Here is a 16,318-nt window from a genome sequence, read left to right on the forward strand (position 1 = left end):
TATCTGATTGAGGAATCACTCATCTTTGGAAAAGAGAGTTTATTACAGAGAAATGTGCTCTTTCCAAAATAAAAGCTATACTATACGCTTCTTCTGGGCTATATTCTCAGCAGCATATTAAACATATCAGGTCCCCATAAGGAGAATCATGTGCTAACGGCTGTCTAAATGACTCGGGTAAAGTTTGTAGCATGCATGCTTGTTGTTTTTGTCTTTGCACTAGGATGATGTCGGCGTAAATGTGCAGTCATATTCGTTGTGTTCCCACTAGTGCTTTCAGGTTAACCTCGTTAAATGACTTAACGCCACAACACGGCAAATCTCCGTTAACGAGCTACCGCCGATCGCCCCGTGCATGGGGCTAGACGGCCAACACGTTAACGAGCTAACTGCGCTAACACACTAGCTCCCACCCATGTAATTGAGCATTGCGTGGCACATCCAACATACTGTTTTACTTTAGTCCATGACTCGCTTACCTTCAGGGTCATACGTCACATGAAAACCAAAATAATTCCAAACGCCAGATCTGAATGAGGGTGGGGAGGTTCAATTTGCCATGTTGCAAGGAGAGCTTAACTTCTGTCTCGCTAGCTTGCCCTGCGCTCTTCCTTCTGACGATGCTGTCTGTGTTGAGCGCTCAGTGGATCTGCGCTCGACAGTGCAGCCTAGGCGGAGTAGTCGAACGCAGATTCACTGAGCGCTCAACACAGACAGCATCGTCAGAAGGAAAGTTGATAAAATAAATTACAAATTTTGTATTGTTCGATACATATGCGTACCGAACCGAAAGCACTGTATCGAACGGTTCAATATCGATACGACCCCTAGTTGTACTGTGTGTGTGTTGTTGTGTGTGTGTGTGTGTGTGTGTGGTAATGATTTATTAATAATATATATAATAGTTATATAATATATAAAAAAAAAAATATATATATATATATATATATATATTATTGTGCAAACGTTCCTCTCCTGTGCAGATTGTCTGATCACATCATGAAATGGCTGTTAAATGTGTTTTATCTCACCCTTGGGAAGGTTGGGATTTCAAGTGCATCCAAGTACAATGCCTTGAAACCAGTTGCAGAACTATTGTGCTTAGTGCTCCTTCTGTGAGCCTTTTTTATTATTTTTATTTAATGGGGAAAAGCCTAAAGATACTCATATTAGAGGATAGATGTTTTTGATCATACCCTTTAATTGGCTCCTATTTTAGTTGTGAATTGACACACAATAGCTTAACATGGATGTAACTCCAAGGCTCTGTGTCCCCAGTTAGTATCCGTCTGTCACCTTGTGTTGGATAAAACATGGATATGTGATGCATTAAGCCACCGGCAGCTGTCAGTGCTGCTCTTTATCCCACCATGGTACAGGGGTGACGGGGGATATTGAGTCTAACCTAAAGGTCTAACACAGTGAAGCTTATTTCATTAGTTATTAAGACAGCACCAGGTTGGGCTTTTAGTTTCTCAGTGCAGCAGGACAGCAGATGACTTATGGGTGTAAGTGGTTGGGGGAGGTTGGCCCGATAAGGTGAGGCCAAGAGTAACCTCGCTGTTAATTTCAAAGCTTTTCTGTTTCACTTAAGTTCACATGGGGTTTAAATGGATGCGGATGGTTTTCTAAGAATGATGTCAAGAAAAATTAGGTGACACTGGCTGGTGTCCTGTGTTTTCATGTTCAGGAGGCTTTCTTTGGAAAGGACCTGCTAGACAAAAGCAAGCAGAGCAGGCAACAGGGGGTCGAATCAGGATTACTAGAAGACGGACAAAGCCAAGTGGAGAGGAAGCATCCCACTAGCAGTTTTCTGGATCCCTCATCAGACCCTCTGCTTAGCGCATCAACAACATCCATTCCCCCCAGACCAGCAGCAGCACGTATGTATATACATTACTTTGGTTCTCCGCAGCAAGAGATGTAATATTCACTGATTCAAAGCATCGTACTGCACTGAATATTTGATATGACCAAAGACAGAGCATGCTCTGAACTTGGCCAGTGCTTTTAAAGAAACAATGCAGGTGTTTGGCAAAGGGTAAAACAGCATATAGTCCATGTTGCATGAAGTTTTAATGAATTTTGTCTCCCTTGTCCTTACTTGTCCCCAATGAGAGTATTAACCGCTTCATGCAGAACTGAATGGGTTTGAAACATGTTTACTGAACACATGTTCAAATTGCATATTCCCCATTCATACATGACCAAAATGTTGGAGGTTAATCTCTGATAATTAGCATTCAGACCCTCGACTGCTGCTCCAACTAAAGCTAAACTAATTAAAGAATACTTAAATTCCAAAAGCGAAGTAAATACAGCGAACTTTCAGTTTCTGTTCTCTTTGCAAGCTCGCTCTGTCTTGCTACACTCACTGTGTGTGTCTTGCTCTCTTGATCTTTCTCTAAATTTTTCAAAAAATTGTAAATGCCCTTTATACTGACCTCAAGGATGGCACAGCCAGAAACAGAAGTGTAATATCCTGAATAATAGCAATGTGTTGTCAGGACTGAGTCCAGATAGAAAAGGTTTTTAGCAAAAAACTGCCATAAAATTAAAGATTAGAAGCTTGACAGTATTCTAACAGTAGTTTAATTTATTATTTAAAGCGCAGTGCAGATAGTTTGTAACTTGCGCCATAGCTTTACATTGTTAGCCGCTCCCTGCACTCCAGTCAAATAGATGTGTCCAAGACTGATGACTGTAGCAGAAGTAGACTTAGATTGTGTTTGAATCGAATCGAACAAAACACGCATCTATGAAGTTCTTCACAATTAGTAATTACCTGGCTCTTAGAGAGAAATATTTGATTTTTATTACAAAATTACTGTTTGATTTGACAAATTTGTCATAAACTAGGGTTAGTTTGCTTAATAGGCTGTCATTGTGTTTAAAGGCATCGTGATGACTTGGGAAGTGACAGTAATGAATACTGGATTCCCGAGAGGGTTGCAGATTTTTTTTGCCATTCAGAATCTGGTGTGCCTCATTTAAAAGAAAGAAACTCAGCAATTTTAACAGTTCAGTAAAATAAAACACTGGAACCTTGACAACTGTGACTTTAAAAAATGGTGATTTATTTATTTATTACACTTTTACTTCAACTTTTTAAGGAAGAAAATAGAAAATTATTAGAAGAGACTATATTACGAGACAAAAAGCTAGAAGTCGAATGACTCACATCAGTCAAGGCCTTCACTGACGAAATCCATGAAACAGAAAACCTTACAGTTCATATAATTAAACTTATTCTTTAGTATACATTCTTTGGAAAGATACATCTGATATGGTACATTTGGAGTTTTATTTTATTTTTTTATTTGTGACATTTTTTAATGTTTATTTTTAACAGCAAATTCTACACGAGGCATCCAAACAGATGGTTCCAACTCTCATTCATGTCCGTTCATCATCATCAATTATGATTTGTGACAGTTTGGTTTTCTTCCTTTTTTTGTTCTTTTGTTCCTTTTTTCCCCCGCATCTACAGAGACGTCTGAGGAACCATTAGTTGATCTATCTGATGTTCTGAACACTGATGCAGACATCTTGGGAATGCTCGGAAAGCCAAGCAATGACTCTGGTGCGTTATGTATCTCACAGGCAGTCACAGTGGCAAGATTTTATTAATAGTCACCTAGCCGTGGGTATATAAAATAGTTTCACTCCTCAATTAGAAATTTCCCCAAATAGAAACAATCTTTTGCTTTCACTACGTTAAGAATTTTTTAATATCACAATATTTTTTTGTTTGTTCACCTTTTTTGTTTGCATCATCTAAAGTGTGTTGTGCTTATGCTGTCTTCACTATTTTTTTTTTCCACCCACTCATTTGATCTGGTTTTGGGTTCTTGTAGGTCTTGATTTTTGCCCCTTCCAGGTTGACAGCTCACCTCCTCCTTTTGGTAAGGGTGCTCTGGCCTACTAATCCCTTGCTTTAGTGCATTCTCCCCCTTTTACAGTGTCTCCGTGTCTCTATTTAAGTGTGCATGTATACAAGCTGCTTCACACCAACCTTTTCTCAACCATTTCAGATTGTTTTAACACTCATTAACTTCTTAGTGCTTACCTAACACCGTGCACGGTATTCACTCAAGCGCCTATGGTGTGTGGGTCTTTGTTTGTGAACCTCCTATACCCTAACGCAAGTTCTTATCTGCCTAATCGAAAATGTCTCCAAGATAGCAGAGAAACAAATTGGCAAGGACATCCTAGTATTCAAGAAATGAGCAGTTTAGAACAAGAGGCCTTGGCAAATGTCCTTCTAATTCCTGAAGACGGTGAAATCCTCAGTTCTCATTCCTGTGGCTTTATGGCAAAAAGCATCTGCAGTTCATGTCCTTCATTCTTTGGAAGAAGAAAAAGAAATACTTTATTTATCTGAAATATTCTAAGGGCTTATATAATTTCGTTTTTGTACTGCTGTTGCCAACCAATGTTTGCAACCATCCTTGTATTGGTATTTAGTTTTGTGTAGAAGAAATTATTTAAATAATTTAAAGTGTCAGACATTAGTTGGAGAGGAGTGTGTTATGTTGGTAGTCGTGCTTTGATAAATTCTTATGTAATTCAAATTGAAAGAAATGTTTCAAAAGAAGCTCCATGGCTTTCTTTTAAAAAGAAAGGTCTTAAATGGAAGGCTAATGTAGGGGTTAGAACAGCATTTTCCTTCAGACTTTGTGTACCTTTAATCAGATTTAGTCTGACCTGTCTGAACTTTCACATATCCTAAAACATTCCTTTAAAACAATACAGGAACCCCAAGGAGCTGTAATCGTATAGTCTTTGGTCTTGGTTGTGTTCCACAGGCTGTTATGACAATAAACATGTTCTCACTTCAGTTCTATATTTCTGATCTCGTTCTTGCTCAGTATTTTGTTGGTTGCTGTGTATGTGTGCACATGTGTCTGTGTTATGATTTGTTTTTGCATTGACTGTGTGTTTCCACAGCTGGTCTGGACATTGGGCCCCTGGCAGACAGTTCCCCAGTGGCGCCCCAGTCTCAGGCAGGCCGGAGAACACCTCGAACCCTCTCAGAGGAACCCCTGGACGGCATTCTCAGCCCAGAGCTGGACAAAATGGTTACTGATGGTCAGTGTGGGAGACCAGGCGCCATGTTTAGCCACAGTTCTAACACAGGAACTTCCCACAGGGATTAAGAACCATTGTTGGTTGTTGCTTTTGGTTTTAGTTCATTGTGATTTAATTTAACAACACGCAAGAAATTCTGTGATACAGGCAGCGATGACGAAGTCCAGGCATTGTTAGGGATTTAGGAAAACAAGACATCCTGTGTGAACTTGAAATGAAGCGCTCCAATGGGAGCATTTTGTTCTTGATTTTGGGTCGCACAGTTTCCAACAAAAGTGAAGTAAAACAGCTGAAACGTTGTTGTAACCATCAGCTAACTATTTATCCAATATTTATCGGGCATTTTAGTACATTGGGAATGTAGAGAACAGAGGATCAAAGTTAGTTCTGTGGAAAGTTTCTGTGCATTAAGCCCATCTTCTTCTTCTGGCTTTTAGTAGAAATTTGTTTTGCAACTTTAAGGCCCTTTGCTTTGGAACTTCAAAATGAATAATAATCTGTTTTTGTTGATTCTTTGTTTTTCAGAGTCAATTCTCAGCAAACTTTACAAAATTCCAGGTTTGTAATTTTTATCCTTCTTGTGAAAACTTAAGTTTGGTCCAGTTATTTCCCACCCAGCATAATTGACCTCTAAACTCATGATGAAGTGTTGTAACCAATTTCACCAATATAATGTTATAAAGATTAGTGTAATGAATGTTCTGGTTCCTTTAAAAGCAGTAATGGGATGTTCTCTGACATTGTATGCTACTACATTTCATACACATGTACGCTTACACTGAGCTGTCAAACTTTTTCAGAGCTGGAAGGAAAGGATGTGGAGGATCTCTTCACAGCAGTCCTGAGCCCCAGCACGAGCCAACCACCACCACAGGTGCCTCACCCCCAGGGTCCAGGGCCCCTCCCTGCCACACCTGGCACTAGCATGCCTCACCCCAATGCAGGTACATCATTAGTCATTTTGCCCTATTCAAATAAAAATATTACAAAATGTTTTTAAAATCTCCATCTACTTCACCTCGCAAATCTTGTGTTCAGGGAATCCCATGTTTCCAAGAATGCCAATGATTAATGGTATGATGGGACCAAACCAACGCTTCCCTACAAATCATGGAGCAGGGCCCTGCATCCCAGAAAATTTCTCTCCCCTCAACCGTATGCCTTTCACTGACAATCCGAGGTAAAGTCATGCTTCCCTTTCAACTGTTAATGCATTTTTTTTTCTTTACTCAGCAAAATCAGCAAATTATAACTTTGGAGCTTCTGTTCTTTGTGTTACAGGGAAAGAAAGTTTAATCAGATGCCTAGAGAGGCAGTTGGTCCATGGCCCACCCCTACCCATGGCCCTGGCCCTACACCCCCTGGTTCTTTGCCTGAGGGGGACACTGAAGCCATGTCAAATGCCCAAAGGAGTACACTCAAGTGGGAAAAGGAGGAGACACTTGGAGAACTAGCCACCGTTGCTCCTGTGCTATATACTAATATCAATTTCCCCAACCTTAAAGAAGAATACCCAGGTTGGTATATAGCTCTAAAGCTTGAAGGCATTTTCTCTCCTGTTTGTGTTTTTTATGGTCCAGTTTACATTGTCATTCCTGTTATTTCTGCTCATTTCTGGTTATTGTTTTTATACTGACTGCATTACGTCATACAGTACAAACCATACCTTGTATGCACTTTGAGAGCTGCTGACTTGACAACTTTCTCCATTATTCTTCCTAGACTGGTCTACAAGAGTGAAGCAAATTGCAAAACTTTGGAGGAAAGCTAGTTCACAAGACAGGGCCCCATATGTGGTAAGATCAATGATTCAATTATCCCATTTAGTTTCAATTAAATCAAAGACTGTACAATGCAGGACACCAAAGTAGCTGCACAGACTTACCTAGTATGCAAAAGGCACACTCGTGTATCTGGCCGGTTGCCTTTTGCCTAACCAGTTTGAAACGCAGTCATTCTCTGATGAACTAATTAACAGCGGAAGTCTTGCTCAGAATTAAAGCTCCCTATTGCCTCTGTAATTAAGTTTACTGGAAGCCATTTTACCTGGTAGAGGCCCCTTTTAAAGACCCAGTCTCTGCTTGGCGAGTTTAGTTTTGATTTGTTGTGTTGGGGGGGGGGGTTAACACTTATCTGTAAAAGGCTGATGGGATGTTGTTGAGAGTGTTGAATATGCTAACTCAAGAATGGAGCAACGCAGGATTTTCAAGTTGATACATAGATGCATCTACTAAAAATTGAGTTTGAATCTCAGTGACCTCAACCTCACGGTCAAAGGTCAACTTTTCTGAAAATCATGTAGGCTTTTCACATTTATGCAATAGGTGCATCTGTTAGGAGGCTGAGAGGGTAGCACAGGCGGCTGCCAGTATTTTTTATTTGCAATCTTGTTTTAAAACCGCTATTGTGATACATCATCTTTGTTATGAACTATTGAGATACCTAATTTAACAATACGAAGTTGACCTTCATCCTGCTCCGTGTACAATATGTAAAGGCTATGCAACCAAAGGATTAAGCATGGCAATCCCATCCAAAACAAATGCCTGCATATCATAAAAATATTATTTTTACTGCTATGAAATAATTATAATTCAGTATTGCGTACTAATGTTTGTAATAGTGTAAGTAGACATTACAGAGAATTGGGGGCTACATGGATAACCTTTATTTTTTTATATAATCTTGTATTTATCAAATCTCTCTAATCTGTTTTTGTTTTGTTTTTCAATTGTGATTGATTTGCTGTTTAGCAAAAGGCAAGAGATAACCGAGCAGCCCTGCGCATCAACAAAGTCCAGATGTCGAATGAGACCGTGAAGAGGCACCATCCACAGCAACAGCCCCCTGAGGTGTTTGATCCCAACATACCACTAGACACAGATCTCCTGTTTAAAGACCCTTTGAAACCAAAAGAGTCAGAGCATGAACAAGAGTGGAAGTTTAGACAGGTAAGAGTGTATGCAATGAAGTCAGTCAGTCGAATGCAGCGGCAGGTCCACTTTATATTAAGACAGCTAAGAAGTGGTGGTTTAGTAAAACACCCCCTAAAGAACTACACTATCCTCCACATTAACCCTGATGACATTGGTGGCTAGTAGGTCCAGCTCTTTTTTGGCATGAGACTGATAATTTATGCACCCCTTTTGTCATCTAATGCAGCTTTTCACTCTGTCCTTCCAACAGCAAATGAGGCAGAAAAGCAAACAGCAAGCCAAAATTGAAGCCACTCAGAAACTGGAGCAAGTAAAGAATGAACAGCTTCAACAACAACAACAACAGCAACAGCAACAACAGCAAACTAGTCAGTCAGAGGGAGATGCCAACAACAGTGGTAACCAAAGCCCAGCCTCCCAGCCCAGTAATGGCAGCATGTCCCCTATGCAGCAGGTCAACCCAAAAGAGAGCTTTTCCAGGACGCTATCAGGGACACCCACTTCAGGTCCTTCAGAGGATGTGTTCTTGCGACCCCCTCCTCCCCCTCCCTCTGGGCCTTCCTCCCAACCTCAGTCTCCACAAGTTTTCTCACCAGGTTCCTCTGGTTCCAGACCATCATCTCCATGGGATCCATATGCCAAGATGGTTGGGACCCCAAGACCTCCAACTCTCGGACCAAATGCGTGTCGAAGAATGCCCATGGAATCTGGTAAATCACCCACCTCCTTGATGGAGCAGCAGGACAGAGGGAGGCCCTCTCCTGCTCATGAATCTTTTGGCTCTCCCACATCAATGACCAGTGATCCTTACGCCAAACCTCCTGACACCCCAAGACCCACTGGTGAAGTTGACCCTTTTCTGAAGCCCATGGGTCCCCCCAGAGGCAGTCAAGCTGCTCAAGGAAGGCCTCCAATGGGTTCTCCTGGCAGAGACCCATACTCAAGGCCAATGATAAGAAATGATGCCTATCAGCGCATGACCCAGAACAGGATGATATTGTCTGACCCTTATTCAAGACCTTTACTCACGCCGATACCTGGAAGCAATGAGTCTGGCTCTGTCCCTCTATTTAAAACACCTATGCCCCCTCCTCAGGCTCAGGATCACTTCAACCGACCAGGCCCACATCCTACTGACAGATTCTCCCAGAATCAGCAAACTGACCCCTATGCCCAGCCTCCACACACCCCAAGACCGTCAGCGAATGACAACTTTACCAGTCCTCCCAGGATGGGCCAGCATCACCCACAGGGGCACTCCTTTGCTCAGCCAGGACCAATTACTCAAATATCAAGAAATCCTTATGCACATGCACCTTCCACTCCAAGACCTGACCACTTCACATATGACCCTTTTGCCCAGCCTTCTGGTCCTAGCAAGCAAGCTGCTGACCCTTTCTCTCAGCCTGGAGCTAACCACCGATCCATCAATGAAGCAGGTGCTCAACCACGACCGTTTTTTGAGCCCTATGCTCGACCACCTGGCACCCCACGTCCCCATGACAACTATGGTCAACCACCAAACACCCCCAGCCCATCCTCAGATCCCTACTCGCAGGCTCCAGCTACACCTCGTCCTAGTGGAATGAACCAGTTTTCTCATCAGTCTCACCCTGGACAGAGGATGTCCCCTTCGCACTCAATGGACCCTTATGCTCAGCCACCAGGTACTCCTCGGCCATCAGTGGGGGAAAGGTTTTCTAAGTCACCAGGCAGCATGAGGGGGTCAATGGAGCCATTTACCAGTACACCCGGGACACCAAGGCCAGGGAGTAGTGACATGTTTCCCCAGCCTGGAGTCCCAAGACCAATGCTGAATGATCCTTACAGCCATCCTCCAGGCACCCCGAGGCCTGGTCCTGATGGGCTTACCAGACAAGGGCCAAGACAAGGACCAATGGGAAGCCAGGATCCTTTCTCCCCAACCCAAGGTAGACTTCAAGAGCCCTTCCCTCACCCAGACTTACAAACACCAAAACACCCCAGTGTTTCAGACGATGGATTTATTCAGTCACCCTCAAGAAGACCGAATCAGACACCTGTCCATGATCCATTTGAACAAGCACCCATGACCCCTCGTCCACAGTCAGAAAAAATGGAAATGAAAGATCAGTCAGTTGTGGGTAACAATGGAGCTGGCCTTCAGGACCCGGTCCAACTGTCCAACAATCCACAAATTCCTGTTTCAGCATCAGAGGCTCAAACTGTTGCTCTTGCTGAATGCGATGAAAGACTCAGACAGGTACGTGAACACTGTTTGTGTTGTATTCTGAATCTTATAGTTTTAAATATTAATGTTAACTGTCTAATAATATTATTAATAGCCAGTACCAAATTGGTAAGAACAACAAGAAAACTACACATATCACTATATTTACAATATTCAGAAATTGTGTGAGTATCAGACAGATACTTCACATTTTATTCTACAATCCTGTAGTTTAAAACATTTTATGATGCTGTGTAAAATGTAAAAGGAAAAACAAAATTAAAAACCAAATCAAGTAAAAATACTATAAAGACAAAGTATCACATTTTGAAACTAAAATGTAATCTTTTTTTAAAAAGTGTGTAATGCACATTTCAGTCTCTTCTTAAACCCCTCCCCATGTCTTAAATTCATGAGTATATTGGGGCAGGGTCAATGATTTCTTTGAACATTTTCAGTTTAAAAAAAAAATACAAATGAAATCATTTACATATCATAGCATGTGTTTGTTTATACTTTACAGTGTCCTCTTGAAAATAGAGGCCTATTTATAAACTTTATCTTCAACACTACTGTTCCAGACAAAATATGGACATACAGAAAACTAAAAGAAATTTCAAATAAAATAATGTTGTGCAGCAGCTATGTAAAAAACAAAACAAAAAAAAAAAAACCCAAATCAATTCTTTGAAAAGCTAAAAATGATTTTAAAAATTTAAATCTTTCAAACTTACAGCGACAACGAATTAGAGAACTGATCATCAAACAGCAGCAACAGAGGAGTGCCACCCGACAGGAGAGGGGCCCTCAGGAGCCTGCTGGCAACATAACCCCAGGAACGCCACGGCCATGGCCCCAAGAGGGTCCTGCTCAACCAGGGGAAATATTCACCCGGCCTCCTCCGCCTTATCCTGGACAAGGACCTATTAGAGGGCCGATGAGGTTTCCTGGACATTTTCCAGGGGATCAGCGTGTAGCCTTTCCTAATGAAGGTCAAATGCCCCGCGGCCCACATCCTGGAGATTTGAGACATCAGGGACCAAGGTTTGTTTTGTTATTCTTTTAATTACTTTTTGTGTTTCCAAATTTAAGTCTTCCCTTTATGTCTTTATAAGTTTTTTTTTCTTATCCCTCCCCCACAGGTTTGCTTTTCCACCTGGAGCTCTAGGACCTCATCGGTCTCAAGACTTCTTTCCAAGGGGGCAACACCCAATGCAAGATGTCCCTCCTCAAATGAGACGGTCTATGTCTGCTGAAATGGCGAAAAACATGGGAGCAAACCCTATGGGGATGCCCCAGCACTTCCCTCCTCGTGGTATGGCAATGCAGCAGCACAACATAATGGGGCAGCCTTTTATTGAACTGCGGCACAGAGCAGCAGAAAACAGGCCACGCATGCCATTCCCTCCTGCCAACATGCAAGGAAGCAATTTGGATCCCAACTTCCAGAACCAAAGGCCTGCAGGTTTTCCAGGAGCACCCGATTCTAGGTTCCCCTTAAATCAGGGCCCCAGAATGATGGACCCTATGGCTAACCAAATTGGCCATTTACACCTCTCTGCCAGTATGGACAATCTTCATCAGCAAACCCAGATTCCAGGAAGCACACTCAAACAGTCTCCTCTGATGAGGTCCATGAGCCAGCCTGCCTCAAATGAGACTCCAAATATGTCAGCTTCCATGATCCTGTCTGCACCCCCTGCTGGACAGAGTGAGACTGTCTCCGTGACGAGCAGAGAAACTGTGGAGGAGAAACTGGATACAGAAGAATCTGCAGTCAAAGATCTAGAGGACGTGGAGGTAAAAGATCTAGTAGATGCTGACTTGGAAAACTTAAATCTGGATCCTGAAGATGGCAAAGACCTTGATTTAGAGACCAATGACCTACACCTTGATGACTTCCTGACATCTGGGAAATTTGACATCATTGCTTACACAGACCCTGATCTAGATGATATCAAGAAAGACATGTTTAGTGAGGAGCTGGATCTCAGTGATCCTATGGATGACAATACTGATGCCACAGATATCAACAAAAGCGCAAGCACCGTAACCGAGGCTTCTTCCAGTTCAGCATCTGTACTGGCAAAGTCAGAGACTATGGGTGAGCAGTCTGCAGTTGAAGTCAAGCTGGAGGTCCCTTTAAATAAGGACTCAGCTGCTCTGGCTCCTGGGCAGGAAATTAAAGCAGAGGTCAAAGATTGTCAACAACCACCTGATGTAGTAGACCAGCAAACTGCTGGAAATACCTTAATCTCCGATAAGAAAGGAGTGCTTTCTGACTCCACCCCAGTCCTGTCTAGTTTACTCATTAAGCAGCAGCCTGAAGAGCAATCATTAAACCCAATTGTTGAGTCTGTCAATCAAGGAGGTGACCTCATAGCCCAGCAGAACCAAGTCGCTGATGCTCAACATACCTCTGGACTTACAATGAGTCAAACAATACCTGACACAGTCACTGCAGGAGAGGTTCCCCTGAGTGGCTTTGGGCCAGACCATCAGGTTGGACTAACATCTGGAGTGGACCAGAGCGGTCTCACCCAGGCCCAGCAGGCAGTGTTAAACCAGGCAATGGGCCAGAATTCCCAACAACATCGGCCACTTCTGCTTGAGGAGCAACCACTCCTATTGCAGGACCTCCTGGACCAGGAGAGGCAGGAGCAACAGCAGCAGAGGCAGATGCAAGCAATGATACGACAGCGCTCAAGCAGCGACTTCTTCCCCAACATTGGTAAATGAATTTATAGCACCGCTTATAGGTGTCACTTTAAGTTAAGTGCTATTTTGGGTTTTTTGGGTTTTTTTTAATCATTATTTTATTTGTTTTGTTGTGTTTTTTTTTGTTGTTTTTTTCTTCACGTTTTTTGCAGTGTTTATTTCTGACAGTCATTATTTTAATCTGCAGATTTTGATGCCATCACTGACCCCATCATGAAAGCCAAAATGGTTGCTCTTAAAGGCATCAACAAAGTCATGGTTCAGAACAACATGGGAATGCCTCCCATGGTCATGAACAGGTAAGAATTCCACAAGAATGCATTTTCTATAGTGAGTAGAAAATAAGATGGTTATATGGGGAGTATACATAATTGATTGGAATGACTTCTGTGTGTCACAGATTTCCACCTGGTCCAGCACCACCTTGTCCTGAAAGTGCACCACTTCCTCCACAAGTTGTTGGACAGGTAACATGAATGGGTTTTTTTCTTGGTTTTGGGGGGTTGGGGTGGGGGCTAAACTTTATAATGCTCTTATCTGTTATAACCTTCTTTTTAATATATTTTTTTTTTTATCTCAGGATGGAAAATTGACACAAGTAACAAGACCAAGTCCGCCAAATTTCGGACCTGGATTTGTCAGTAAGTTTTCCAGAATCCCTGCGGCCTCACTGCTTTGGGTTTTATAGTCTTTTCAGGCTAGAAATATTAAGATGTTTGTTTTTTATGTTTTCAAGATTGCTAAGAAAAGAGCTTTTTTTACCACCTTCTTTCAGACAATGCTCAGAGGGCTCAGTATGAAGAGTGGCTCCAGGAGACTCAGCAACTACTTCAAATGCAGCAGAAGTTTCTGGAAGAGAAGATCGGCGCTCACAGGAAGTCGAAGAAAGCCCTGTCTGCCAAGCAGAGAACAGCTAAGAAGGCAGGGAGAGAGTTCCCTGAGGAGGATGCTGAGCAGCTCAAACATGTCACAGAGCAGCAGGGTGTAGTGCAAAAACAACTGGAGCAGGTAAATGCTTGGCCTGTCAAGCTCTAGTACTGAATTCTCTCAAACCCCCACTTCTCACAGAGACTGGCATGAGCACTGTCCTTTCTTTTATCCTGTGACCGAAGTTTGAATACTAAAAGTATTTCCTGCATCCAAACTGTTTGTCCAAATATTAGAGCAAAACACAGGGTAATGCTTTAATAAGATCTAACTGAATAAGGTTGGAAAAACTTGAAGTGTTCAATGTTCTGAAAGAGAAACACCCACACACGTGTGATCTAAGAGAAACACAGTTGTTGCCTTTTTTTTTTTTGATGTTCACTACCTTCACTTAATTTTTGAAGAATATGATGTTTTTTATTGCAAGGTATAATCTCTAACTGTATATTATATTTTAGCAGGCATAATTAGAGTGAAATATTAGTTGCGTTTACTCAAACTCTCTATGCGTATAGGACACAAACCACAGGCATTTGCTTTTTCTTCACCAAAACATACAGTCTTATGTCTTCACTGCAGCCCTCTTTGACTCTAAAAATGCACTTTGCTGAGTTAAAATTTGAACATTGTTACAAGTTATTTTGTGAATTTATAGAAAATAACTTATTTTTTTTACTTTGTCTCAGATCCGCAAGCAGCAGAAGGAGCATGCTGAACTGATTGAGGAGTACAGAGTAAAACAGCAGCAAAACAATATGACACCTATGATGCCTGCAATGCACCCGTTGCCAGGCCCCACTGGCATGGTGCCCAGTGGCCCACCAATGGTTCAGCCTCCTATAAATCCCATGATGCAGATGCCACTTCATCCCAGCCAGCCAAATGTACCTCCACGTATGCCCAACGCACCACCTGGCTGGCATCCCGGTACTTCTATGCCCATGGGAGGACCAGGAATGCCACATATAATGCCTCCCCAGGTACCTATGGGAAATTCAGCCCAACCGCTTCAGATGCCAATGGGTAATGTACCGCAGCACTCTCAAATGCCTTTGGAGCCCCAAGCACCACCTGCTCCTCCAGGTGCCATAAAACCCATGCAGGCAGGTGGTGTGAAGTTTGATGACAACAACCCATTCAGTGAAGGCTTCCAGGAGCGCGAGCGGAGGGAACGGCTCCGGGAGCAGCAGGAGAGACAGCGGGTGCAGCTCATGCAGGAAGTCGAACGTCAAAGAGCACTTAAACACCGCATGGAAATGGAGCAGCAAGGGATGATGGGATCAGATGGGAACATGGCACCACTCTCTCAAATGCCATTTTTTAATGCAGAGCTGCCACAAGACTTCATGCAGCCACAAAGGCCTCCTCTGCAACATCAACAACAACTTGGACCAATTTTTCCTCAGCAGCAGGGCATGCAGCCTGGTATGGGCTCAGTGGCTGGAACATTTATACAGGGTGAGAGGAGAGCCATGGTGGGCAATGGCTTGATGCCACCAGAGATGGGGCCTGATAATGTTGCTCTGCAAGGACCAAACTTTCCTCACGGTCAGCCCAGGCCTCGTCAGTTCAGTGGACCAGGAATGCTTCCAATGCCAGGTGAGGGTCCACCATTTGGGGGTGACTCGTCAACACCTTTACCATCCAACTTTCCAGGCTCAGGTCAGTCTCTGATTCAGCTTTATTCCAACATCATCCCAGATGAGAAGGGGAAAAAGAAGAGGAACCGCAAAAAGAAGAAAGATGATGATGCAGATTCAGTCAAGACACCTTCCACTCCCCACTCAGACCTTACAGCCCCTCTCACACCATGTGTCTCAGACACTTCCTCTACTCCAACCAGAAATCCCCATCTCTTTGGAGATCAGGATTTGTCCAGGTCCCCTTTACTGGGATCTTCCACCCCCAGTCACTCAGAGCTTGAGCGGCAACTTTCTGGTGGGCAATCTGGACAATCTGCTCTGTCATCAGAAGCAGCGAGGGCCCAGGCACAAGCTCAGGAACATGACAGAATCCTCAGCAACATAAAGCTGGAGCAGACTGATGCTAGTGAGTGTCACGGACCAAAAGAAGGTTCCATTGGCCCAGAAATGAGCTCTGTGAAAGAAGAGGGTAACAAAGGGAGCGTGTCTCCGTTCCCTGCTGGGCAGAGTCCAAACAAAGGAGAAGCTGGTAATGAACTATTGAAGCACCTTCTGAAGAACAAGAGTACACCTCCACCTGGATTGTCTCAGCAGAGATCAGAGGAAAGCCTGCGGTCAGAGGAGGAGGAAACCACTGACTGCAAAACCTTACTGAGGCAAAGCTCCATGGACAGCAATGGGGTCAGTTTTTGTGTTAATCATATAGTTACAGAATGCCGAGGGGGTGATCAGCATAGTGAGTCATTTGCAGGCTGAGTGATTCAGAGTGATTCAGATGGGAGGGTCATCATAGC

The 16,318-nt window shown here is 43.0% G+C and overlaps 1 protein-coding gene across 9 annotated transcripts in view; it reads left to right on the forward strand.

Moving 5' to 3' along the window:
* The window catches only part of LOC102306641 (histone-lysine N-methyltransferase 2C), an 88,388-nt gene that overhangs the window by 60,676 nt on the left and 11,394 nt on the right, over positions 1-16,318 (forward strand). For 5 of the 9 annotated variants that reach the window (XM_005912732.3, XM_005912733.3, XM_005912737.3 and 2 more), the window contains 18 exons: positions 1,691-1,883; positions 3,491-3,583; positions 3,858-3,905; positions 4,951-5,091; positions 5,617-5,649; positions 5,892-6,035; positions 6,130-6,271; positions 6,373-6,608; positions 6,814-6,887; positions 7,845-8,042; positions 8,278-10,269; positions 10,973-11,280; positions 11,379-12,967; positions 13,142-13,253; positions 13,355-13,421; positions 13,535-13,595; positions 13,730-13,962; positions 14,568-16,205. In XM_005912732.3, coding sequence (XP_005912794.1) covers positions 1,691-1,883; positions 3,491-3,583; positions 3,858-3,905; positions 4,951-5,091; positions 5,617-5,649; positions 5,892-6,035; positions 6,130-6,271; positions 6,373-6,608; positions 6,814-6,887; positions 7,845-8,042; positions 8,278-10,269; positions 10,973-11,280; positions 11,379-12,967; positions 13,142-13,253; positions 13,355-13,421; positions 13,535-13,595; positions 13,730-13,962; positions 14,568-16,205 — 7,302 coding nt within the window. The remainder of the gene's footprint in view (positions 1-1,690; positions 1,884-3,490; positions 3,584-3,857; positions 3,906-4,950; positions 5,092-5,616; positions 5,650-5,891; positions 6,036-6,129; positions 6,272-6,372; positions 6,609-6,813; positions 6,888-7,844; positions 8,043-8,277; positions 10,270-10,972; positions 11,281-11,378; positions 12,968-13,141; positions 13,254-13,354; positions 13,422-13,534; positions 13,596-13,729; positions 13,963-14,567; positions 16,206-16,318) is intronic. The other 4 variants (XM_005912736.3, XM_042219253.1, XM_005912735.3 and 1 more) reach the window with 4 other exon arrangements.

Source organism: Haplochromis burtoni, unplaced genomic scaffold (genome assembly GCF_018398535.1).
Source record: "Haplochromis burtoni strain Fernald_Lab_line unplaced genomic scaffold, NCSU_Asbu1 Contig_3, whole genome shotgun sequence".
In the NCBI taxonomy this organism is placed as follows: Eukaryota; Metazoa; Chordata; class Actinopteri; order Cichliformes; family Cichlidae; genus Haplochromis; species Haplochromis burtoni.